General features: G+C 41.1%; 1 protein-coding gene across 2 annotated transcripts in view; it reads left to right on the top strand.

The window, feature by feature from the left end:
- Window positions 1-24,688, top strand: part of SELP (selectin P) — a 45,959-nt gene that overhangs the window by 643 nt on the left and 20,628 nt on the right. The window contains exons 2-6 of one of the 2 annotated variants that reach the window (XM_068538370.1): window positions 15,716-15,806; window positions 17,500-17,886; window positions 21,175-21,282; window positions 21,754-21,939; window positions 22,458-22,643. In XM_068538370.1, the coding sequence (XP_068394471.1) occupies window positions 15,716-15,806; window positions 17,500-17,886; window positions 21,175-21,282; window positions 21,754-21,939; window positions 22,458-22,643 (958 nt within the window). The remainder of the gene's footprint in view (window positions 1-15,715; window positions 15,807-17,499; window positions 17,887-21,174; window positions 21,283-21,753; window positions 21,940-22,457; window positions 22,644-24,688) is intronic. The other variant, XM_068538371.1, reaches the window with a different exon arrangement.

The following is a 24,688-nucleotide window of genomic DNA, read 5'->3' as shown; positions in this document are numbered from 1 at the left end:
CAGAATAATAGTACTCTACTTTGTAGCATCATTGTGAGGATTAAATAAGTTTACACTGAAAAGCATTTAGGTCTGAGCCTGGCACATAGTTGTGGATTAGTAAACATTAGCTGTCATTGTTACGAGAAAGAGAAAATTCTTGGGGTTTAGTGGGATTTGGGATCCAGGGAAGATCCAAGGAAAAAGGCTTTCTTGAACTCATTAACATTATCCTAGATAAGACACACATAGAGTTTTACCCTCGACTTACGAGGCATATCTCATACAGTCCTAGGGTCTACAATCCTGCAGTCTGTGGCTAGAGAGGAACCAGACTGTCCCTGTTTTTGAGCCCCTTTGTATAGGATACCAGAAGAAAGTAGCACTTATACCCAATTCACTCCATCTCTTTGCTTTATTATAGTACAGTTTTCAAATACTTGTAATGAGGATTTTCCAGGTTGGGGAGAATAGGGATAAAAGAAGAGGAAGGAGTTTGAGTCTGTCCTGAGTTTGAACTCCAATGATGTAAGAACGTGGTTTACTTTTGTCTTATCTCTTGCAAAATTTTCCTGTATTGGTCAACTTAAATGAATGAACAGTTCTTTCTTTCTTCCGTCTATTCTCTTTGGGATCCTCCTCTATTTTAGAGGAATGTTAACAGATTGAATCATGGAGTTCTTTGAGATTCTGACAAAAGGTACAACTCCTTTTCCCAGATGAAAATGCAGACATCCACATAAACACTGAGCTTTATGGATAACTGCAGGGAGTCCCCAGACCTCCATGTGGGTCCCCAGTTAAGAACCCCACCCTTTCGCCTCCTATGCTTTAAGCTCAGAAGTTCCTCCACTGGCATCCTGAAACAAAGCTGGAACTCTGCAATGAAGTGCTAAGAACTCCAGGCCTGGAATCGTTTTGAATATTTCAATGACAAGACCTCTTCCTTTGCCCTTGAGCACATTTGTCTCTTGGGATTCCGGAACCTCCAACTCTGTGTGAAAATTCAACGTCAAGTTCAGAGTGGCTTCAATTAACCCTAGGACCTGAGGAAAGATGTTAAGGTTTCTCTGGTGGGGTGTTTTCAATCAGATGGATCTCAGAGTTGGGGGAGCGCTAGACAGGGAACTTACAGTTAAATTATGCCAATGTTGGTCAGGGTGTGAGTGGACTAAGAAGCAGGTCTGGATTCATTTCCATTTATACCTTTTAACCATCTTAGGTCTGTTGATTCTAGTTCTTACTCTTCCTTCCATTACCTATTTTTCAAAATGTAATTAAATTGTTCATGCTCTCCTGGGCTGGCTGCTAGCTCTTAGAAAGTGCAGTTTCAGAATTTTGTAAGTGGAAGCTTATTAATCAAACCCTCAAACATCACAGTGACTTACTACATAACAGGCAGTACTGGGAAAAGAGTCTGGACCTGACCTTAGAGGGTAGGCACATGATGTTTCATAAGTGGAATTTATTATTACGTTGTCTTCTAAGTGACTCATTTCTCTGTTTGAAAAGCACAACAGAAATTTTATAAAGTCAAATACACAAAATGAATCCTTTATATTTGTAGAGATATAGCTCAGCCATGGTCCAAATGGCTTAAAAAATCTTTTAAGTATGCTACTTTATATTTAATGCTAATATTTCATCCTAAATAATGGTGATCAGGAGTCTAAATACATATATATGTGTGTGTGTGTATATATATATATATATATATATATATATATATATATATATATGCTTTGATTCTTAGTGTTGATGTTGTCCTGGGTTCCTTCCTGTCTTTATTTCTATTTGCTATTTGGCTTATAGACCTCTTTGTTTCACTGTTTCATTTTCTGCCTTTAGGCTGAGGCCACTAATATCTGTGCTATATTACCACCATCACCCATAAACTTAAGGGAAATAATATGATATCAGTTGTACTGCCTTGAAAATCTAGACTCTGCCACCAACAAGTTGTATAGTTCTGTCTCTTCAATGACTCTCATATCTGCCTTCCCCCTTTGTATTCTCATTGACCCTCTTTAATTTCATTTCTTTCCCATAAGAAATTTCTAAGATAAAACAAACTGATTTTGTAGATATTATAATATCCAACATTTGCAAATATTTATTCGGTGCCCCACCATGCACCTAGCAGTGTGCTAGAAGTATATGTAAATAAATGTTGAAGAGAAATCATTTGTTTAAAACCACCTGTAGACTTGCTGCTTTTTAATTTGAAAGACTACAGATTATAATATTACCTCAAATTACAAAAAAGAAACACCATCGTTAGATGCATCTATTCAGGACGCTTCTCTCTTCAAAACCCTGGCAATTGGATCCCTTCTGCAACTGTCATTTCAAACTCACCAGATCTGACTCCAGACCAGCTTCTTTTCAGCTAACCTCTAGGACTTCCCAATTTTCAGCAGCAATCAGACCACATCACTATCTCTCGTAAAATCTACTTGCTGCCCCATTTGTCTTGCACTTAGAACAAAAAGCTCACCCCCTTGTTTTAGTTCCTAAAGCCCAGAGTGATCTGTCCCCAGCTTTATCTCATACTCTTCTACCCTTGCTCATTCCATTCCAGCAACACTGATGTTTTCATGTTCTTTGAACACTCCACATTTTCCTTCCACCTTAAAGCCTTCACATTAGCATTTCCTTCTGCCTTTAATGCTTTTCCTCCTGCTTCTCACTGGTTTCTTCTGGTCATTCTGCTCTCAGCTTAAATGCCACCTTTTTAGAGAGGTCTTCCCTGACCTCCCTCCCTGTCTAATATAACCACCCCGTCACTCTATCACATAACCTGGCTTTAATTCTCTACATAGCACTTACCACTGTCTTCTATTTTTTATGTTTACTCTTTCAGTACTGTTGTGTATATATTGGTGTTTGTTTCATTGTCTGTCTTCCACAGAATGTACATTTCATGAGGAAAGGAATCGTGTCTTCTTTTACCATTTTAATTGCCAGTGCCTATAACAGTGCCTGACACATTGTAGGCACTTAATAAATAGATAGTTATTGAAATAAATAATGGGAAAGAACACAGGCAATAACAAGGGCGTGCCTATCTTGGGGTGCGGAGGAAGGGATTGGTAATAGGGAAGGCTCCTTTGAGGAGGAGATTCTTGGACTTTTAGAGCTAGGCACCCACAGAAGGAGAGGGTGCTCTGGGCATAAAAAGAACATGGGGAACATACCGTGCATTCTGGAAAGTACAAGATGTCTTGTTATAAATGCACCATAGAATTGCGGTGGGGGCAGGGTGTAATTGAGGAGTAATGGCAGGAGATGGGACTAGACAAATAGGAAGAAGCCTCATCTTGAAGAGCCTCACAGTGTCATCTTAAGGAGCTGGTATGTACTGCTCAGGGAGTAGGAACAGCTGATGGGTTTTAAGTAGTGAAGCAATATGATCAGATTTTGTGTTAGGAATATCATTCAGACAGCATTAGAGATAAAGAACTGGAGATGGGTAATCTTGAGAAGAAGAGACCAGTGAGAAGATGATTTCTCTGGTCCAGGAAGGAAATGATAATGTCTGAATTAGTGCTGCAGCAATAAAGTGGAAATCTGGAGAATGGCCAGGTATCTCATCAGAAGGTAAAGTCAATAGGATTTGATGGCAGATTGATGTGAAGGGATCCTTGGTCTTCCCTCCCTGGTCCCACCTGATGGAGGACTTCAGGGTCTCTGTGGGCAGGCAGGTTATGGGGCTTGGGTCAGTGATACTGTCTGTTCATAAGAACATGCATCCCTTATATGAGCCTTCTTCGGTGCTGGAGGCTTTCAAAGGGACACACCCACTCCAGAGAGTTACATGGAATTTGCCTTCACCTCTCCCTCTTCTAAGAGCTGCCACTATTTGATGCTTCTCCAGGCTTTCCTGAGACACACCAGCTATGGTAGGTCCTAATTCCCCCACTTCTCCTCCACTTATCCCCATCTACCACCCGCATGGAGTTAAGTGAGTGAGTCCTTCTCCTTTGTTCTCTCACATGGGATGCGAGCCATCATGCCCCTTGTTTCTCTCATACCCAAAGAGAATGAGACCAAGTGCAAGTGCAAAACATATTTTTTTGCACAGCCGTATTATACTCTTCTACCTAATCATAATACACTTTTACATTTGATGCGATCACTGCTGTAACCATTTTGTACTTAGTTCTAATTATCACATATTTCTCCAACATTTTCCCATTCAGCATGCCTCTATCTTACTTTCAGTCATTCCCTTGCCATTTTTCACTTATTCATTCATTCATCTATAACATATTTATTAAGGATTAAGCATCTGTTCTCTACTATGGCTGGGATTCAGACATGAGTAAGTCATATCCCTTGCCCTGAGAAGCCTCTGCCAGCAGCTGCCTCCAGCTGTGTGTGCTCATATGTTTGTTTTGCATTTGGATTGCAGACTTCATGCTCAGGAGGAAAGTCAGGGATGGAGATGCTGATGGAGAGCCACTGGCAAACAGATGACCATAAGGTGGCCCTAGGAAAGCAGAAGAGTGATAAGAGAATAGGGCCAGGGAGGTAGGAACCCAGGGGAATCTCTATCTCTATCTCTGTAAGAGGGTTGATGTGGATTCAGGAGAAGACTCAGAACAGTTGCTCAAGATGTCAGAAAAGAATCAAGAGAAGAACCAAGGGAAGCATTTTAAGCAAAAGGAAATAGTCAGTAATATTTATTGCTGCAGAAAGGTCAAGGAAGATGATGATGGAAAGACTTCATTGGGTTTGGTAATTAGGATGTCAGGGGTAAAGTCAGCAGGAGCAGTTTTGTAGTCTGGTGGGACTGGGGGTTAGAGAGGAAAGGGGAGGCAAGGAAATTAAGAAAACTGAACTGTAAAGGAAGGAGAGAAATCAGACAGGACCTAGGCAGAAGACAGAGGGTCTAGGGAGGGACATTGTAGGTTCTGCCTCTAAAAGTGCAAGGCTGTGGTCTACAACATAGACAGGAGAACAGAATCACCTTTGTTTTTTTTTTTTTTTAATTTTTTTCACATCTTTATTGGAGTACAAATGCTTTACAATGTTGTGTTAGTTTCTGCTGTACAACAAAGTGAATCAGCTATATGTATACATATATCCCCATATGCCCTCCCTCTTGAGCCTCCCTCCCACCCTCCCTATCCCACCCCTCTAGGTGGACACAAAGCACTGAGCTGATCTCCCTGTGCTATGCAGCTGCTTCCCACTAGCCATCCATTTTACATTTGGTAGTGTATATGTCAATGTTACTCTCTCACTTCATCCCAGCTTTCCCTTCCCCCCACCCGTTCCCTCAAGTCTGTTCTCTACATCTGCGTCTTTATTCCTGCCCTGCCACTAGGTTCATCAGTACCGCTTTTTAAAATTTCATATATATGCGTTAGCATACAGTATTTGTTTTTCTTTTTGACTCACTTCACTCTGTATGACAGTCTCTAGGTCCATACACCTCACTACAAATAACTCAGTTTCGTTCCTTTTTATGGCTGAAGTAATATTCCATTGTATATATGAGCCACATCTTCTTTATCCATTCATCTGTTGATGGATATTTAGGTTGCTTCCATGTCCTGGCTGTTGTAAATAGTGCTGCAATGAACATTGTGGTACATATATCTTTTTGAATGATGGTTTTCTCAGGGTATATGCCCAGTAGTGAGATTGCTGGGTCATATGGTAGTTCTATTTGTAGTTTTTTAAGGAACCTCCATACTGTTCTCCATAGTGGCTGTATCAATTTACATTCCCACCAAGAGTGCAGGAGGGTTCCCTTTTCCCCACACCCTCTCCAGCATTTATTGTTTGTAGATTTTTTGATGATGGCCATTCTGACTGGTGTGAGGTGATACCCCATTGTGGTTTTGATTTGCATTTCTCTAATGATTAGTGATGCTGAGCATTCTTTCACGTGTTTGTTGGCAATCTGTCTGTCTTCTGTGGAGAAATGTCTATTTAGGTCTTCTGCCCATTTTTGGACTGGGTTGTTTGTTTTCGTGATATTGAGCTGCATGAGCTGCTTGTACATTTTGGAGGTTAATCCTTTGTCCATTGTTTCATTTGCAAATATTTTCTCCCATTCTGAGGGTTGTCTTTTCATCTTGTTTGTGGTTTCCTTTGCTGTGTAAAAGCTTCTAAGTTTCATTAGGTCCCATTTGTTTATTTTTGTTGTTATTTCCATTACTCTAGGAGGTGGGTCAAAAAGGATCTTGCTGTGATTTATGTCATGGAGTGTTCTGCCCATGTTTTCCTCTAAGAGTTTTATAGTGTCTGGCCTTACATTTAGGTCTTTAATCCATTTTGAGTTTATTTTTGTGTATGGTGTTAGGGTATGTTCTAATTTCATTCTTTTACATGTAGCTGTCCATTTTTCCCAGCACCACTTATTGAAGAGGCTGTCTCTTCTCCACTGTTTATTCTTGCCTCCTTTCTCAAAGATAAGGTGACCAAATGTGCATGGGTTTATCTCTGGGCTTTCTATCTTGTTCCATTGATCTATATTTCTGTTTTTGTGCCAGTACCATACTGTCTTGATTACTGTAGCTTTGTGGTATAGTTTGAAGTCAAGGAGCCTGATTCCTCCAGCTCCGTTTTTCTTTCTCAAGATTGCTTTGGCTATTCAGGGTCTTTTGTGTTTCCATACAAATTGTAAAATTTCTTGTTCTAGTTCTGTGAAAAATGCCATTGGCAATTTGATAGGGATTGCATTGCATTGAACCTGTAGATTGCTTTGGGTAGTATAGTCATTTTCACAATATTGATTCTTTTTTTTTTTAATTTTTATTTATTTATTTATTTATTATTGATGGCTGTGTTGGGTCTTCGTTTCTGTGCGAGGGCCCTCTCCAGTTGCGGCAAGTGGGGGCCACTCCTCATCGCGGTGTGCAGACCTCTCATTATCGCGGCCTCTCTTGTTGCAGAGCACAGTCTCCAGACGCGCATGCTCAGTAATTGTGGCTCACGGGCCTAGTTGCTCCACGGCATGTGGGATCTTCCCAGACCAGGGCTCGAACCTGTGTCCTCTGCATTGGCAGGCAGATTCTCAACCACTGCGCCACCAGGGAAGCCCCACAATATTGATTCTTACAATCCAGTTGCATGGTATATCTCTCCATCTGTTTATGATATCTTTGATTTCTTTCAACAGTGTTTTATAGTTATCTGAGTACAGGTCTTTTGCTTCCTTAGGTAGGTTTATTCCTAGGTATTTTATTCTTTTTGTTGTGATGGTAAATGGGATTGTTTCCTTAATTTCTCTTTCTGATCTTTCATTGTTAGTGTATAGGAATGCGAGAGATTTCTGTGTATTAATTTTGTATCCTGCAACCTTACCAAATTCATTGATTAGTTCTAGTAGTTTTCTGGTGGCATCTTTAGGATTTTCTATGTATAATATCATGTCATTGGCAAACAGTGACAGTTTTACTTCTTTTCCAATTTGTATTCCTTTTATTTCTTTTTCTTCTCTGATTGCTGTGGCTAGGACTTCCAATACTATGTTGAATAACAGTGGTGAGAGTGGACATCCTTGTCTTGTTCCTGATCTTAGAAGAAATGCTTTCAGTTTTTCACCATTGAGAATGATGTTTGCTGTGGGTTTGTCATATATGGCTTTTATTATGTTGAGGTAGGTTCCCGCTATGCCCACTTTCTGGAGAGTTTTTGTCATAAATGGGTGTTGAATTTTGTCAAAAGCTTTTTCCGCATCTATTGAGATGATCATATGGTTTTTATTCTTTAATTTGTTAATATGATGTATCACATTGACTGTTTTGGGTATATTGAAGAATCCTTGCATCTCTGGGATAAACCCCACTTGATCATGGTGTATGATCCTTGTAATGTGTTGTTGGATTCTGTTTGCTAGTATTTTGTTGAGGATTTTTGTGTCTATGTTCATCAGTGATATTGGTCTATAATTTTCTTTTTTTGTGATATCTTTGCCTGGTTTTGGTATCAGGGTGATGGTGGCCTCCTAGAATGTGTTTGGGAGTGTTCCTACCTCTGTAATTTTTTCGAAGAGTTTGAGAAGGATAAGTGTTAACTCTTCTCTAAATGTTTGATAGAATTCACCTGTGAAGCCATCTGGTCCTGGACTTTTGTTTGTTGGAAGATTTTTAATTACAGTTTCTGTTTCATTACCTGTGACTGGTCTGTTTATATTTTCTAATTCTTCCTGTTCAATCTTGGAAGGTTGTACTTTTCTAAGAATTTGTCCATTTCTTTCAGGTTGTCCGTTTTATTGGCATATAGTTGCTTGTACTAGTCTCCTATGATCTTTTGTATTTCTGCAGTGTCAGTTGTAATCTCTGCTTTTTCATTGCTAATTTTATTGATTTGAGTCCTCTCCCTTTTTTTCTTGATGACTCTGGCTAAAGGTTTATCAATTTTATTTATCCCCTCAAAGAAGCAGCTTTTAGTTTTATTGATCTTTGCTATTGTTTTCTTTGTTTCTATTTCACTTATTTCTGCTCTGATCTTTATGATTTCTTTCCTTCTTCTAATTTTGGGTTTTCTTTGTTCATTTTCTAGTTGCTTTAGGTGTAAGGTTAGATTGTTTATTTGAGATTTTCCTTGTTTCTTGAGGTGAGTTTGAATTACTATGAACTTCCCTCTTAGAACTGTTTTTGCTGTGTCCCATAGGTTTTGAATCATAATGTTTTCATTGTCATTTGTTTCTAGGTATTTTTTGATTTTCTCTTTGATTTCTTCAGTGATCTCTTGGTTATTTAGCAGCGCACTCTTTAGCCTCCATGTATTTGTGTTTTTTACTGTTTTTGTCCTGTAATTGATTTCTAATCTCACAGCATTGTGGTCGGAAAAGATGCTTGATACGGTTTCAATTTTCTTAAATTTTCCAAGGCTTGATTTGTGACCCAAAATGTGATTTATTCTGGAGAACGTTCCATGTGCACTTGAGAAGAAAGTATATTCTTCCACTTTTGGGTGGAATGTCCTAAAAATATCAATTAAGTTTATCTGGTCTGTTGTGTCATTTAAAGCTTGTGTTCCTTATTTATTTTCTGTATGGATGATCTGTATATTGGTGTAAGAGGGGTGTTAAAGTCCCCCACTATTATTGTGTTACAGTCGATTTCTCCTTTTATGGCTGTTAGCATTTGCCCTATGTATTGAGGGGCTCCTATGTTGGCTGCATAAATATTTATAATTGTTATGTTTTCTTCTTGGATTGATCCCTTGATCATTATGTAGTGTCCTTCCTTATCTATTATAACAGCCTTTATTTTAAAGTCTATTTTATCTGATATGAGTATTGCTACTCCAGCTTTCTTGTGATTTCCATTTGCATGGAATATCTTTTTCCATCCCCTCACTTTCAGTCTGTATATGTCCCTAGCTCTGAAGTGGGTTTCTTGTAGACAGCATATCTAAGCATCTTGTTTTTGTATCCATTCAGCCAGTCTGTGTCTTTAGGTTGGGGTATTTAATCCATTTACATTAAGGTTATTATTGATATGTATGTTCCTATTACCATCTTCTTAATTGATCTGGGTTTGTTTCTGTGGGTATTTTTCTTCTCTTGTGTTTCCCACTTAGGGAAGTTCCTTTAGCATTTGTTCTAGAGCTGGTTTGGTGGTGCTGAATTCTCTTAGCTTTTGCTCGTCTGTAAAGCTTTTGATTACTTCATTGAATCTGAATGAGATCTTTGCTGGGTAGAGTAATCTTGGCTGTAGGTTTTTCCCTTTCATCACTTTAAGTATGTCCTGCCACTCCCTTCTGGCTTGCAGAGTTTCTGCTGAAAGATCAGCTGTTAACCTTATGGGGATCCCTTGTATGTTATTTGTTGCTTTTCCCTTGCTTCTTTTAATATTATTTCTTTTTATTTAATTTTTGATAGTTTGATTAATATGTGTCCTGGTGTGTTTCTCTTTGAGTTTATCCTGTATGGAACTCTCTGTGCTTCCTGGACTTCATTGACTCTTTCCCTTCCCATTTTAGGGAAGTTTTCGACTATAATCCTTTAAATATTTCTCAGATCCTCTGTTTTTTCTTCTTCTTCTGGGACCCCTATAATTCAAATGTTGGTGCATTTAATGTTGTCCCAGAGGTCTCTGAGACTGTCGTCAATTCTTTTCATTCTTTTTTCTTTATTCTGCTCCCTGGCAGTTATTTCCACCATTTTAGCTTCCAGCTCACTTATCCGTTCTTCTGCCTCAGTTATTCTGCTATTGATTCCTTCTAGAGTATTTTTTCATATCAGTTATTGTGCTGTTCATCACTGTTTGTTTGCTCTTTAGTTCTTCTAGATCCTTGTTAAATGTTTCTTGTATTTCCTCCATTCTGTTTCCAAGATTTTGTATCATCTTTACTATCATTACTCTGAATTCTTTCTCAGGTAGGTTGCCTATTTCATTCATTTATTTGGTCTTGTAGGTTTTTACCTTGCTCCTTTGTCTGTAACATATTTTTTGTCGTTTCTTTTTTTTTTTTTTTTTTGATGGGTGGTGCTGTATTCCTGTCTTACTGGTTGTTTGGCCTGAGGCGTTCAGCAATGGAGTTTGAAGGCAGGTGGATAGAGCTGGGTCTTGGTGCTGAGATGAGGACCTCCAGAAGGCCTCAGTCCGATTAATATTCCCTGGGGTCTGAGGTTCTCTGTTAGTCCAGTGGTTTGGACTCAGAGCTCCCACCACAGTAGCTTGGGCCCGACCTCCAGCCTGGGAACCAAGATCCCACAAGCCATGTGGCGCAGCAAAAAAAAGAAAAAAGAAAAGAGAAAAAAAGGAGCAATACAATAAGAAAGAATAAAAAACAAAATAAAATTAGAAAGATAAAAAATTTATTAGGAAAAATAAAAATATAATTGAAACAACAGCAACAAGGTAAAAGAAAACCACAACAGAAAAAAGAAAAAAAAATGAAAAGAGGGGAACAAGCCCAAAAGAGCAGAATGATAGCAAAGGATAAAGAATAAAATAAAATTAGAAGAAGAAAAGATTTATTAGAAAAAATAAAAATATAAATGAATCAACAATGAATCAACAAGGTAAAACAAAACACCAATCTAAAAGAGGAAAAAAGAAAAAAAAAAAAAGCTTTGGCTATGGGGGGCAGAGTTTAGGTGGGGGTGAAACTTAGGCAGGGGTGGGGTTTAGGGGTGGGCAGGGCCTAGGCTCAGGACCCATGCAGCCAGAAAAGGCCTTGGTGGCAGGGTCTAGCAGGGCAACGTTCAAGCATGGGGCGGGGCCTCTGCTTAGGACCTGTGCGGAAGGGGAGAGGCAGCACCGGAGTGTGGAGTTGCCCAGTTTGGAGGCAAGGTCCTGGGTGAGGGTGTGTGGGTGCCAGTCCTGTCCTGCCTCCACTTCTCCTCCCCCCTCACTCCCCCCAGTGTGCCACGTCCTACCCGGTCACTGGGGGTTCCTCCCGTCCCCTTAGGTGTCCGTGGTCCCCCACCGGTGCCTGGTAGGTGCCCTAGTTGTGCAGAGATGCGAATTCCACATCCTCCTAGTATGCCATCTTGACTCCGCCCCTCCCCCAATCGCCTTTCTATGGTACCATTCCTGCCAACTTTGTAAGCCACCCAGAATGCTGGCAGCCATGGGATTCCTACTGGCATTTACTACCTCTTTTTATGCAAAGGTCGAGGGAAAAACACTTCTGGCTCCTTCTACTTTGTCTCTGCCTCTCTCTTCACCCTGCAATCACTTTTAGTCATTTGAAAAGTAAAATTAAAGATTACCACGGTGCAAAGCAGCCTTCATGAAGGTTTACACAGGCACAGGATGTTATTCTAATGACCCCATCTCAGACTCCTTCCCAGTGACTTCCAGTTTGAAGCAGGTTGCCAAAGAACATTAAGGTAAAAATTAGCAGAGCACACAGCTGCTCCTCCTAGAGAGGCATTTCCTGCTGTTTCAACACGTAACTTGTTTAGTAACAAACACCAGGACAGAATCCTTAACTCTTCACCAATGTAGACCCCTGTCCTAAAGATGACACTGAGAGCAGGGGCAGATGTGAGAAGGCTTACCCACCCCAAGGAAGTTTCAGAGGGAAATTATTACTCGAATGAAGATTTTTAAGCATCATTCGTCCTCCACACCCACACACAAAACCCTTGTCATTTGCCAATGAGTCAAGGTTAACACAGAGATTTGAACTTGGGGTCCATGAACCTTCTGAAATTGTCTAAAAAGTTGCAAGTCTGCAATTTTTTAAAAAAGAATCCTGACTATGGCTTTTATCAGACTTTCAAAGGAGTACACGAGTTCTGTGAAAATAAGAATCACTGTGTTAACCCAACATGCATTGCGGTGCGGAAGCTTCGGCAAATCATCTAAATTCGCTGAGTCTCAGTGATAGGCAGTGATGGTGGTCCCATCTCGAGCATCCATGGTCCAAAAGGCCTGCTGAAGAATGCTGGAGAAATGCCTAATTGACTTGGAGTAATCTTCACGGTTTCCTACAGCTCTCAAACATTCTATGAGAGGTGATTCTTGGTATTTGATTTTAAAAAACAGAAAAGTATGGTCAGATTAAAGCAGGGGACACACAATGACTTGCATTTTCCTTTCTTAGATATTGTGTCTTGACCAGAAGCACTTACCAGTCCTCTAAAACCTTAAAATGTTCAAAACTAGCACTCTGTCTCTCTCTCTCTCTATTTTGTTTAAATCAAACCATACTGAAAAGTTTAAACAAACAAGTTAAACCATAAAACAGCTCTGTTGGGATGGTGGGAGGAGTTGGGAATGGAGACAGGGAATAGGAGCCTCATCTGGTCGTTGTCCCAACACACTTCCTTGAGCTGGTCCCAAAGCCAGAGAAACCCCTAGAAATACTCTCTACAGGAAGAAAACCACTTTCTAAGGGCACAGGAAGAGCACCACTAGAGTAAAAACACTGTGATCCTCCTCCAATCTACCCGAGAAGAAACGCAGTAGAGTTTCAAAGGCAAATACTGAGGTCCCCTTCATTAGGCTACACTACTGTGCTCTTCACCAGCAATATTTTTGCTTCTGTACCTCCAAAAAAATTCTGAAAAACTAGATAACCTCTTGAACCTTTCTAAGTGGAGAGCTAAAATTTTAGCTCTCCACTTAGAAAGGTTTTTTCATCGTAAGTTTTTAAATAAAAGATGGAATTTCCAGTACATTATAAAGATTGGCCTTTTATAGTAAATAAATATAACATCATTTCCTAGAATTTATCCAATGGAATAAAATACCATCGTGATCTGATAACACTTATCACTTAAAAAAACATAAACTAGTTTCTAATAGTAGGGAATTTTATATTATTCATTTTCTCTTCTTTAATACCTATTTCTATTTCACTTCCTCTACAGAATTTAAATCTAATTCATTTTTAAGGTTAAAGTATTTTATTGATCACTATGTCATACTTCTTTACACAAATAAAAACATAATTAAGTTGAAATGTAAAAGATGCAATTTTCTGAAACCATAAATCTCTGCTAAATTTTTCACCTTTTTGATCGAGTTAGCATGACAATTACTTTTAGTACACAATTAAATAAAATAGCATAAACATACTACAAATTTTGATAAGTAATTTAAACTTCCCTATTTAAAATGCTGTTGAAGATGCATCTCTACATGAGAAGAGGGGCTTTTTCCCTATTCATGTAACCTTGTATGAATATTATTTATTGATACAATCAAACAAGTTCAGCATCAATTCTATTCCTAAATTTTGTTTTTTGAGGATTTTTAAGCATTAAGGACTTTTATTCATATGACTAAGTAAATGGAATGGAAGCTTATTATAGCAATGTCTCTCAATTCTTTGAATTCCTTCCAAGTTTCATGTCGCAAATTACATAGTGATGTATTATCAACATTTAGTCAATGGTCTAGAATCTGACAACTTAAGTGGGTCTTCATCAAAGCTGATGAAAAGAGAGAAATGGAAACCACTGGACTTGAAACAGATTTGTTACACTATCATTTGAAGCATTCAAGTTGTCAAGATCTAAACCAATATTTTGGATGGTCTCTGTTTGGCACACCCACTGATGTTTTTTACATACAGAGGCAAGGCCTAATGATAAATAAGAGTCAAGTTATAAAAGGTATGATTTCTTTTATAAAATGGGAGAAGGACACATTTGTAGGCAGGTTGGTTTTAGGAAAGTGCACATGTTGGAGTTGAGAATCTGAACACAGATTTACTTAAATCCTCCTTGTTTGTGTACCCCTTGGGAAGCCAGGCTCATTCTGGCTTAAGGATTTCTGCTGTAGAAACTGGCATGGTACTCTTTGGGTACTGAATAGAAATATGGTACTAATAATAGCTGGTGATATAATACAACCCACAGAGAACTCCACGGGATTAAGTTTCCACTAAGGAATTATCACCATACTTCCTGTGCAAATAAACAGCACCATAAATCATAACATTATGATACTCCCAGTGTTTGATAATAGGTCCTGCAGAGGCCAGTTGATTAGTGTCCTAGTTCATAAGAACACAAAATATGCCTGCTTATTTTAAAGACAATATTCAGAAACTCCTAGATGGAAAAGTGCCAGGCTTCTTATACAAAGATAACCCCACTATCTGGGAGACTTGCACTGATTTGTGTTGTATCCACCTCACTGTCTGGTCTGGCTGTAGTCAACAGTGTATATGCACTGTGCACGTGCACACACACACTACCACCACCCCCCCTCCCCATACAGCCTACATCATCCATCTCTGGAGCCCAGCTGTGGCAATTGAGAATTTCTATATGGGAAGGGTTTGGGGTAGCAATCTGGCTGGAAGAGCAATAAAGCTTCAGTTGCAAAGCAAATGCACAATTTTTATGTTGGTGGTTATATTGGGGTAGCTCTGGATGAGTACAGATGCGGCAGCTAGGCTTGGTCATGTCACATATTCTCTCACTGACAACAACGCAGCATGGATTTGAAAGCCCGGAGGTTTACAAAAGTAAAAAAGTAAAGTGGAAAAACCTCTTGTTTCAAAGTCAGGCTCTGCTTCTGTCCTTTTGAATGTTACTTTAGACTCTTCAACCTTCAGTATTTTCATGTGTAACATGAGGGTGTTGGATGAACATTTACAGAACTTATTTGTCTAAAAACGCTTTAAAAATGTTAATAGATTTGATGAAATCCCAACAGAAGGGAGCTCATGAGAAATCATACTTGCTATAGATCCAAGGAAAATAAGTTTATTATTCATATATTAATAAAAATTAAACATATATGTATGTATACATGTATACATTAAGCATTGGATAATATTATAGATATATGCTGAAATGATAAAGCAAGAAAAGAAAACATAGATCAATAATACAGGATAGACGACATAGCACAGCACAATTAGTTGATGCTCTGTGCATCAAAGTATAGGTCAGACAACTGTGTGGATCATAGAGTTTCTGTGTGACTTCCTATTAATCTTGGGTATGGCATACCAGTTCTTAAAGGGAGATTACTGCATAATAATAATGACAGTGTTTTTTTACATAAATATTACAAAATATGTCAGAAAAGCAAATACTAGCGGCACAAAGTAGTTACTCAATAAATATTTGTTGAATGAATGAAGAAATGAATTTTGTCCTGAGCCTTGGTGCAGTGTCCAACTGGGGTAGGACTCAAGCAGAGCAGTGAGAAATAAAAAGGAAGCAGAGGGCTTAAGCCACCCCCTAACGGAAACAGGCAGGATTGTAACTCAATACCATGATTATTAACTAGAATTTTTTGGCCACACTGATTGCACATGGATACTAAAAGGAAGTTTTCTTTTCTTATTACAGGCCAGCTGCCTAAAAGCCATCTGGAACTGGAGATTTCAGAGAGTGGTCTTCAGAACCACCCAACTCTTTTGCTTCAGTGCCCTGATCTCTGGTAAAATTTATGCTAACCCTTCACATGGCCCTCAGTGATTAGGGTAACTTCTCCAAGTGGGAGAAGTTAAGGATGGTAGCCGGTTGTTGTGAGGTATTAGAAAACAGTTCAAGCCCAGATTCCTGGAGGAAAAATGCACCCGACACCATCCTATTGGTAGAAATGGCTTCAGGAAGAATGTAAACAGATATACCCAGGACCAACTTATCCATTAGACTCAATAGACACAGGCCCACGTTACCTTTAGGGACCCACAAAAATGCTTTAATTTCTTAAAAATCATTTCCTTCTAGGCCCAAAAAAATGTTTTAGTGTATAATACTAATATGTTCATCTTTATACCAATGCAGTTATAAAATAGTTTTTAATATTTTATTATCGAGGAAGGGAACTCCAAAGGCAAAATTGCCTAGAGTCCATGCAAGCCAATATGCAGCCCTGGTGACATCAGAATAAAGTCTTCAGGCAAAAAAATGCCACAGAGGTGCCTGTGAGGGAGGGACAGACTGAAACGACCCTCTTGTGGGCAGCAGAGAAGAAGGTTGAATAGGAACGAGACTTTATAAACAAGAAAAAGAGCCATTTCCAGGTTTGATTGCTTACATTGTACACCTCTTCACATGGGAACTGGCCTCTTCTGGCTGGGGTGAGCTCCCACCGGCTAGGATAACAATACCTCGCATCATAGTGCCCTTTATACCTTTAAGGGGCACATTCTTTATTTCATTTGAGTTCACAAACATCTCTTTAAAAGGCCTGTTTTAAGCCCTATTTTAACAAGTGAGTAAGCAGAGATGGAGGAAGTAGAGTAATTTATCAAAGGGAAACGGCCCAGAGCAGTGGGATGAGTGTAAGATTGCAAACCGGGAGATACAATGAGCCTTTGCCACAAACCTGTTGTGTTTCACCCAACAAGTATGGAGAGAATGCCTGTCAAGTGCCAGGCTCTGTGCTTGGTGTTAAGAATCCAGAGGTAAAAAGAGACCACCATCAGGATTCAAAATCAAGCACATGCGACCCATGTCATATAGACAGATGCTGCAATACCTAGCAGTAAGGGAGGTGGAGACAGAGAAGGGTGCAGTGGGAGCTGAATACCAAGCCCACCTGGAGAAGTCAGGAAAGTAGGGGAGGAAAGTTACCACGCTAAGCGGGCAGGGCAGCCAGAAGAGCAGGAAGAGCACGTGCAAAGGCATGGAAGTGGGACTTAACGTTTTGCTAAAAAAGTAAATATGGTGGGTGATGAGGCTGGACCAGCAGGTAGGTGCCAGATCATAAAGCATCTTACTTTCCATGTGAAGATGTAGCACCTGGAGATATGAGGCAGCCACTGAGACATTTTCCATGTCATTTACTTTGGGCTTGGGCAAATTATTTAATGTCTCCTCCATTTATAAAAGGAGAAGATTAGATGACCTCTACGGTCCCTTCCAACTCTGGTGTCTTATGATTCCAGATCTTGAATACCAAGGATCCTCAGAAGAGGACATTTTCTTATTCCATCTTCATGTATACTTTCAAGTAAAGATGGAAACCACTCTGTTTCCTTCAAACAACAGATTAGACATAAAACAGTCATGTTTTTGGTATCTGTCTTCTAGTCCAACTCATCTGACTACACAGAAGTGTACTTATGCTCACAATCTCCTTCTCATTAGGGGTGCTAACCTGACCCACACTTTCCTTTCCTTAGAGCTAATTAACCAGAAAGAAGTGGCAGCGTGGACCTATCACTACAGCAACAAATCATATTCATGGAATTATTCCCGGGCATTCTGCCAGAAGTACTACACGGATTTAGTAGCTATCCAGAATAAAAATGAGATTGCTTACCTCAATGAGGCCATACCTTACTACAGTTCTTACTACTGGATTGGGATCCGAAAGATCAACAACCAGTGGACCTGGGTGGGAACCAGAAAGACTCTCACCGAGGAGGCTGAGAACTGGGCTGACAACGAGCCCAACAACAAGAAGAACAATCAGGACTGCGTGGAGATCTACATCAAGAGCTCGTCAGCCCCTGGCAAGTGGAATGACGAGCCCTGCGGGAAAAAAAAGCGGGCGCTGTGCTATACAGGTAGGGCCTTCTCTGCACTGAAATCTGACTGTTTATAAAAAAAAAAATGCCTTCCCTGCTTCGTTAATATAGCCCCTGAGTCAATAGCATTGAGTCTCAAAGTCAGGGACATGAAAAGAAAGAGTAAACTGTCAATCAAGCAGCATTATTGAGCACCTTGAAGAATATAAGCTCAGGATTAGAGAAAACTGGCCTTTTGAAGCCAGAAGGAAATTTTAAATATCATCTGGTCCACCCTTCTGGAGAGTGGAGAATCAATGTATTGATTGATTTCATCTAATGTATAATTGATGAAATAGATGCTCAGGAAATTTGTCTCCTAAAATTTATGTCCAGAGCTTTTTTGTACCACTGTGCCCTAGAATAAGAGACTGTGTAAGTTGAGAGGGAACTTGGCCTTGCCTCTAGGAGATACAGTTGTAACTAATACCTATCGAACATCAGTACGTTCCAGGCATCACTATTAGTTCATGTGTCGTTAGTCCATTTAGTATTAGTTGCATTTAGTCCTCATGAGAAGCTCATCAATCAGCTCCTTCTGCTGCCCTCATTTTGCTGATGAGGGAAAGGCTCAGAGCTATTCAAGAATCTGCCCAAGATTCCGAGTTCCTTGATGATGGAGCCAGTTTCAAACTCATGTTTACTCCAAAGGTGGTATTTTTAGCCACATATGCGACCACACTCTTTGCTCAACATTCTCAGGAGGCAATTTGAGAACATGACCAAGGATGACAGTGCTTTACAGATTCCCTTCAACAACAACATATCTCCAGGTCCACTGGACTTTGGTAGGGGATGAGGGGTGAGGAAAGGGAAGAGGTAACTGAAGGTGAGATCCTGTGAGTATATTTGATTCTCCACTCTCCAGATTCCAGAGTAAGCAGACCTTGCGTGAAAGCTTGGTCTTCCTGTGGTCATGTGCCTCGTGCCAGAACTGATTCCATCTTTCTGATGTGGCTTCCCATCCAGAGGAGCCCACCTTGCCCTGGGTAGCATAAAAACACTGTAGCTAGGGAGAGTATGGACTGCCCTGGGCAAGAGAGTCCTGAATACTCTGAAGCTTCTTCTTCAATAAACTGTCTTACAGATGTCACCCACACTCTGCTATATATGTTCTAAATTTGTTAGATTATAAACACCTCCCCTCAGAAGCCCTCAACAATAATGGAACAGAATACAGAGTATAGAGTATTCCCTGTACTTTCTCCCTCTCCTCATACAGCCTCCTAGCTGAGGGGAAACATATCCATACACGCGTTGTCGTGTAGTCAGATCTCGTTTTACAAATAACTTATTCTTATATTTAATAAATAAAATAATGACCTGTTCTTTAGAGGCCAGGACGGACGTTACGAGAGGGTTAGCTCACCCTATTGCTCTGTCAGTCAGCTCCCTACCCTTCCTGGGCTATGCCTCCCTACAACTGTCCTGCTCAGATTATCTTGGCTGCCACGAGATGTTCCAATATGCCACTGCTTCCCCTCCCCACTCAAACTTCAGCCTCCATATCTGCAAGATAGTCTTCCTCAACAAAGCTTGCGAGGAAGAAAAGAGATTGAAAATTACTGGCATGAATGATAATGAACAAGGCCACTCCCCTAGCCTGCAACAACGGCAGGCGTCACTAATTGGTACAATTTCACCCGAACACAGTTGGCTTCTACCTCCGCTAATGCAATACTCTAGGCATTGACTGCCATTTTGCCATCCAAGATGTAAAGAATGTAGGGAACCATCAGTTCTCTGTGGGAGATAGATGAGAAATAGATAGGTACACTACACTGCAACAAGAAAACTAAGCTGGAATAATTCCCTAAATGTCAGGATTACTTAGACCTCAGAACAAGGTGTCAAGGAAAAAAAAAAAAAAAGATTGATTCATTGAGTCACCATTATGTTCTTTCCTGGAGATCCAAGAAATAGATAAGTTATTAACCTGCCTGGAAACCCTGAAATGGAATAGAATACAGAACATTGGCTGTTTTTCCATTCCTAGAGTTCTGAGATCCTGAGGAAGCTACAGTCAGGACAAAATTTTTATGCCCCGAGAGCATAGGGCAGTCAGGTATTACTGTAAGGCACTGGTGGGTCAAGGTGAATAGGGTGGAAGACATGGATCGAACTTCTATTTAGGAGCTCCTGTTGCTTCCTGCATCTTCTCTTCACCTGGAACCCTTCCCAGTGGTTCAGTGCAGCTTCACCAAACTCACTGGCTGCCATGGGAACTTCCTGCTGTAGAACACTGCATGGCTTAGAGAGCTACAGCATCTCAGGGTTAAGAGGGACTATAGAGACCAAATAGCACAACCCGCTATGTGACATATGGATTGCCTCTTGTGATAGACCCCAGTGTGGACCAATGGTTGGCTGGGCTTAGGAAACACCACCAGAAAAGAGTCCAGCCACAGACCTTGCTCCCAGCTATGACCTCATCAATAAAAACACTCTCAGTGCTTTCATGGTATCAATTCTAATACTAATCGACCACCAAGGGCACAGTGCATACACCCTCAACAAGTCTCTTACAGGAAAGAAACTCTGTCCCTTCTCTGTGCTGTCACCCAAGTGGCATAGACTTAGTGAGGAGGGCCTGGCAGGCCAGTCATCTCTGTACCATCTAAATCTGGCATATGTAGACTTGTGACACAGCTCCCCATAAGGTCATTTGTCCTTGACCATGAGTAGGTCTTAAACATCTCATTCAGCTCCTCTGCTCCTCCGCCATGTGGTGTTGGGCATAGACTTAAAACAGACCAACGGTGGAAGGGCTTTGGCCCTAACATTGGGCAGGTTGGGCTCAAAGAAGTAACTTGCCTGAGGTCACATAATATTAGGGAGTGGATTCTGACTATGTATGCAAGACCCCTGCCACCCCCGGGTTCCTAACCTCCATGCTGTGATATTTGTCATAGGAGTTTCCGTAATAATACAACTCTATGAGCCCTCTTAGTTAAAAGCCACATGCTATTTTGTACCACACAGAGGCGTTTCATGGTCTACCCATGTATTGGTGGCTCCATTTGTCCCTCTGTGTCCACACATGGCAACCCCTCTTCAGGCAACACTAAATGCAGCCTGAAATAGAAGCCAGGGAACGCTCCAGCAGGCTCCGACAGTGTCCTTCACAGGGAACAAGCTGGCTCTCCAGGGGATGCTGGGGTTTTTCTGTTGTCTGGCTAGATCAAGGTTACCCAAGTGGGACTAAGTCTGTGACTTGGAATAAGAATCCAGCTTTTCTTCCCACCTCCTGGGAACGCCCATGATTGTGACCCTTCTGTATCCATGCAGCTTCCTGCCAGGATATGTCCTGCAGCAAGCAAGGAGAGTGCATTGAGACCATCGGAAACTACACCTGCTCCTGTTACCCTGGATTCTATGGGCCAGAATGTGAATATGGTGAGGCCCCTATTTTGTTGATAGCACTGTGGTCATTGGTCTTGTGCTAGAGGCGATGCCAGGAAGAAAATCATGTTGGAGTTGCTCCAGTGAGTAAAGGCTAGTCCCAGGGCCTCTCTCTACCATCTGTCAGTCTGCCTCACTCAAATTGTCAGAGACACACACTCTGGGTTAAAACACTTTATTCTTAGAGAGAGCATTTCCTCCCCAAATCTCAAAAGGTAAAAGGGAAATGAAAAGGCAGTAAAACAAAGAGAACTCTTTCAGGCTAATTTTGCTTGTTGGGAATAAAAACCAGTGAAAGAGTGATTATTTCCCAAGTTGCAACCAATACAAAGCTAAAGATGAACAGGTTGTGTTAGAAGTCCAGGGAGGTTGGTTTAGGTGGGTTATACAAACAGTTCAGCTTGTAGCAAACCTGACATTGTCTTTCCACCTGCAAAGAAAGAAATCAATATTTCGTCCCCACAGTCACAGAGTGTAGCGAATTTGACCTCCCTCAACACGTGCTCATGAACTGCAGTCACCCTCTGGGAAACTTCCCTTTCAACACACAGTGCAGCTTCCACTGCGCTGAAGGGTACACACTGAATGGACCCAGCAAACTGGAATGTTTGGCTTCTGGAATCTGGACGAATATGCCTCCACAGTGTGTAGGTATGTAGACCCAGTTCTTTCCATCTTCACTCACAACTAGAATTTCAGAGGGGAGAACAAGCTCCCCCCATTTAAAAGACAAGGGAAATAATGAGGATCTACATGAGATGGGAAATTCTGCTTGTGACTCTTACCCGGCAACCAGAGTAACACTAATTTTAATTTTCATGATTTTGTATCTGTGGAGTGAGGTAGTCAGTTTGGTTCTTGATTCTCAGGCAAAAGCAATACAAAAGGGTCCTTCTCCATTTGTTAATTGCAAAGTGAACAGAGTACAATAATGATTTAGGGGTTGGGTATTATTAATTTGATAATTTTACCTTGCTTCTTTAAAAAGTAAACAACAAAAGGATGCTTGGATCTTTCCAAACAGCTATTGAAAGTACCACTTAACCATCAAAGTTCATCACCTGCCTGACACTTTGGGAAGATGCAGACAGCTGTTGCAGCATCTTAAGGCTTCCAAGGTGCTAGGCATAATCTAAGGTCTCATGCCATCGTTCTGTGGTTGTTTTTAGCTGTCCAGTGCCCACCCCTGAGGTCTCCTGAGCAAGGAAGCATGACCTGTTTCCACTCTGCAAAAACATTCCAGCACCAGTCCAGCTGCAGCTTCAGTTGCGAAGAGGGATTTACATTAGTTGGGCCAGAGGTGGTGCAGTGCACAGCCTCGGGGGTGTGGACAGCCCCAGCTCCAGTGTGTAAAGGTGAGTTTCAGGCAGTTGGGGGTGTATAATGTCCACTGCACCTGGTTCTTGCTGGGAGCACAGATGAAACTGGCTAGCTTATGGAGAAACTGGCCTGAATCACCACAACTTGACTCTCCTTTTACCTACCACTCAGCTAGATTGTGTTCATCTGGGATAGGAAAAGAGTGTCAGGCTCTAGAGAAAAAAAAAGAGGCTGATTTTACTACTTATTTTAAACAAAATTTAAAAGTCCTCCTTTCCCCCAAACTCACTGCCCTCAAGCAATTTCAGAACGACCTCATTCATAAATTTCACGTAAGAGGGAAAGGGTAGCATCTACATCTGTAAGTAGACACTAGGAGACCTACCAGGACAGGTTTATAGCAGTAAAGGGAATAAAGGACATTAGAAAAAGCTTGAAGGAGTCTTTTATTTTAAAGAGATTTAGGTCCCCCTGAAGCCTGGTACTACATACAAGTCTGGACAAACATCACTATGGTCTCCTGAACCTTACAGATTCCTAGCGCCACCTGGATTTCCAGAGGTGGTTTCACCATTGCTCTCTAGCTGTGGGCATGGTTTTTCTCCTTCCTCAGTACCTTTCTCTCTGTCCTTGGTTGTTCTCTCCAGCTATGCAGTGTCAGCTCCCGGAAGCCCCTAGCAAAGGAACCCTGGACTGTGTCCATCCCCTCACTGCCTTTGCAATGGCTCCAGCTGCAAATTTGAATGTGAACCTGACCATCGAGTGAGGGGCTGGGACACACTCTGCTGCACTGGCCCTGGCTGGGGGACTGTACCCTTGCCAGCCTTCGAGGGTAGGATTTTTCATTAGCAGCCCCCAGTGCACCGGGAAGGAGTCACAGCACAGTGGAAAGATCAAGGGCTCTTAATGTCAGGATGACCTCCTCCAGGCTCTGGCACTGAAACAGGTTGTCCGGTGTCCGGGAGGCATGGTTTTTTCCTCCATGAAATGAGCTACGAATTGCAAGGAGCTTCAATGAGGACGAAGTATATAAAAAGTATACAATTCAATAGCTTGTATAACGTACCTCGCAGACAGCCTTTGTTTCTGCCTCTTTTTTCCCTCCCTGCCTCATTGGTGTATAGAAGCTGTGGGTCAGTGTCCTTCCTATACTTCAGATGGAGTCAGAACAGTGGCTACTAGGACACAGAGAGAGATTGCTCCTCATAGCCCTCAATGGTAGCCTTGGACAAAGGATCAAAGGAACACTGCATTGAAAAAGAGGTTGTGGCACAATTCTAGGCAGTTAGCTAATACCACAAAACTGAATTCCGTGTAATCGCCTCACACCTTCATCTTATAAAGCAAAAATGGGGACTAGGATGGGGGGAAATGAAATGTTGGATTAGGGAATTCCCGGGAGACCTGGATTATTAAACCCAGCTCTACTACTGTCTACATATAAGACCTTAGGAATGTCACTTAAAATTTCTGGACCTCACTTTTCTCATCTGCCAAGTAAGCGAGAAACACTAGAGGGTCTTTGGTTCTTAAATGCCCTGATTCTGTAAAAAACAGAGGTCTAAGGTCGCAGTGTACAGGCAGTCTTTATACTCTGAAAAACTCCAGGAGTATCCTGGAGATGAAATGCTTTGTCAAGGAAGAGCAGGAGGAAGCCAGTCTTTATCAGAACTGAGGTCACTCGGGGCTTAATTGTGCTCAGGAACTGACCTTGGGCTGCACTCACTTGGCAATTGAAGTCTGATTAGGATGACATCCTGTGTTCAAGAGACAAGGCTCTTTCAGGATCATTTTATAGGGCTCGGTATTAGAGTGCCAACAATAAGCTATGTTGTTCCAGCTTTTTCCTTAAAAGTCCAGTCTGTTCTATATCTCCTCCTTCCAGATCCAATTTCACAAATATTGCCAATAAATATTTAAATAGCACCTTCAATGTTCGAAACACTGCCAGGCTCTGGGAATACAACTCTGGACGAATGACACCAGCCTCAAGGAGACTGCGGTCTAAGGGGCAGAATTACAGTAATGCATGAACAGCTCAACAACAGGGGCTGTGGGAGCACACGGGAAGAGCTTCTAG

The sequence above is a fragment of the Eschrichtius robustus genome, chromosome 3 (genome assembly GCF_028021215.1).
Source record: "Eschrichtius robustus isolate mEscRob2 chromosome 3, mEscRob2.pri, whole genome shotgun sequence".
NCBI lineage: Eukaryota > Metazoa > Chordata > Mammalia > Artiodactyla > Eschrichtiidae > Eschrichtius > Eschrichtius robustus.
Note: the sequence above shows the minus strand (reverse complement) of the source record. Positions and strands in the feature narration are given on the sequence as shown.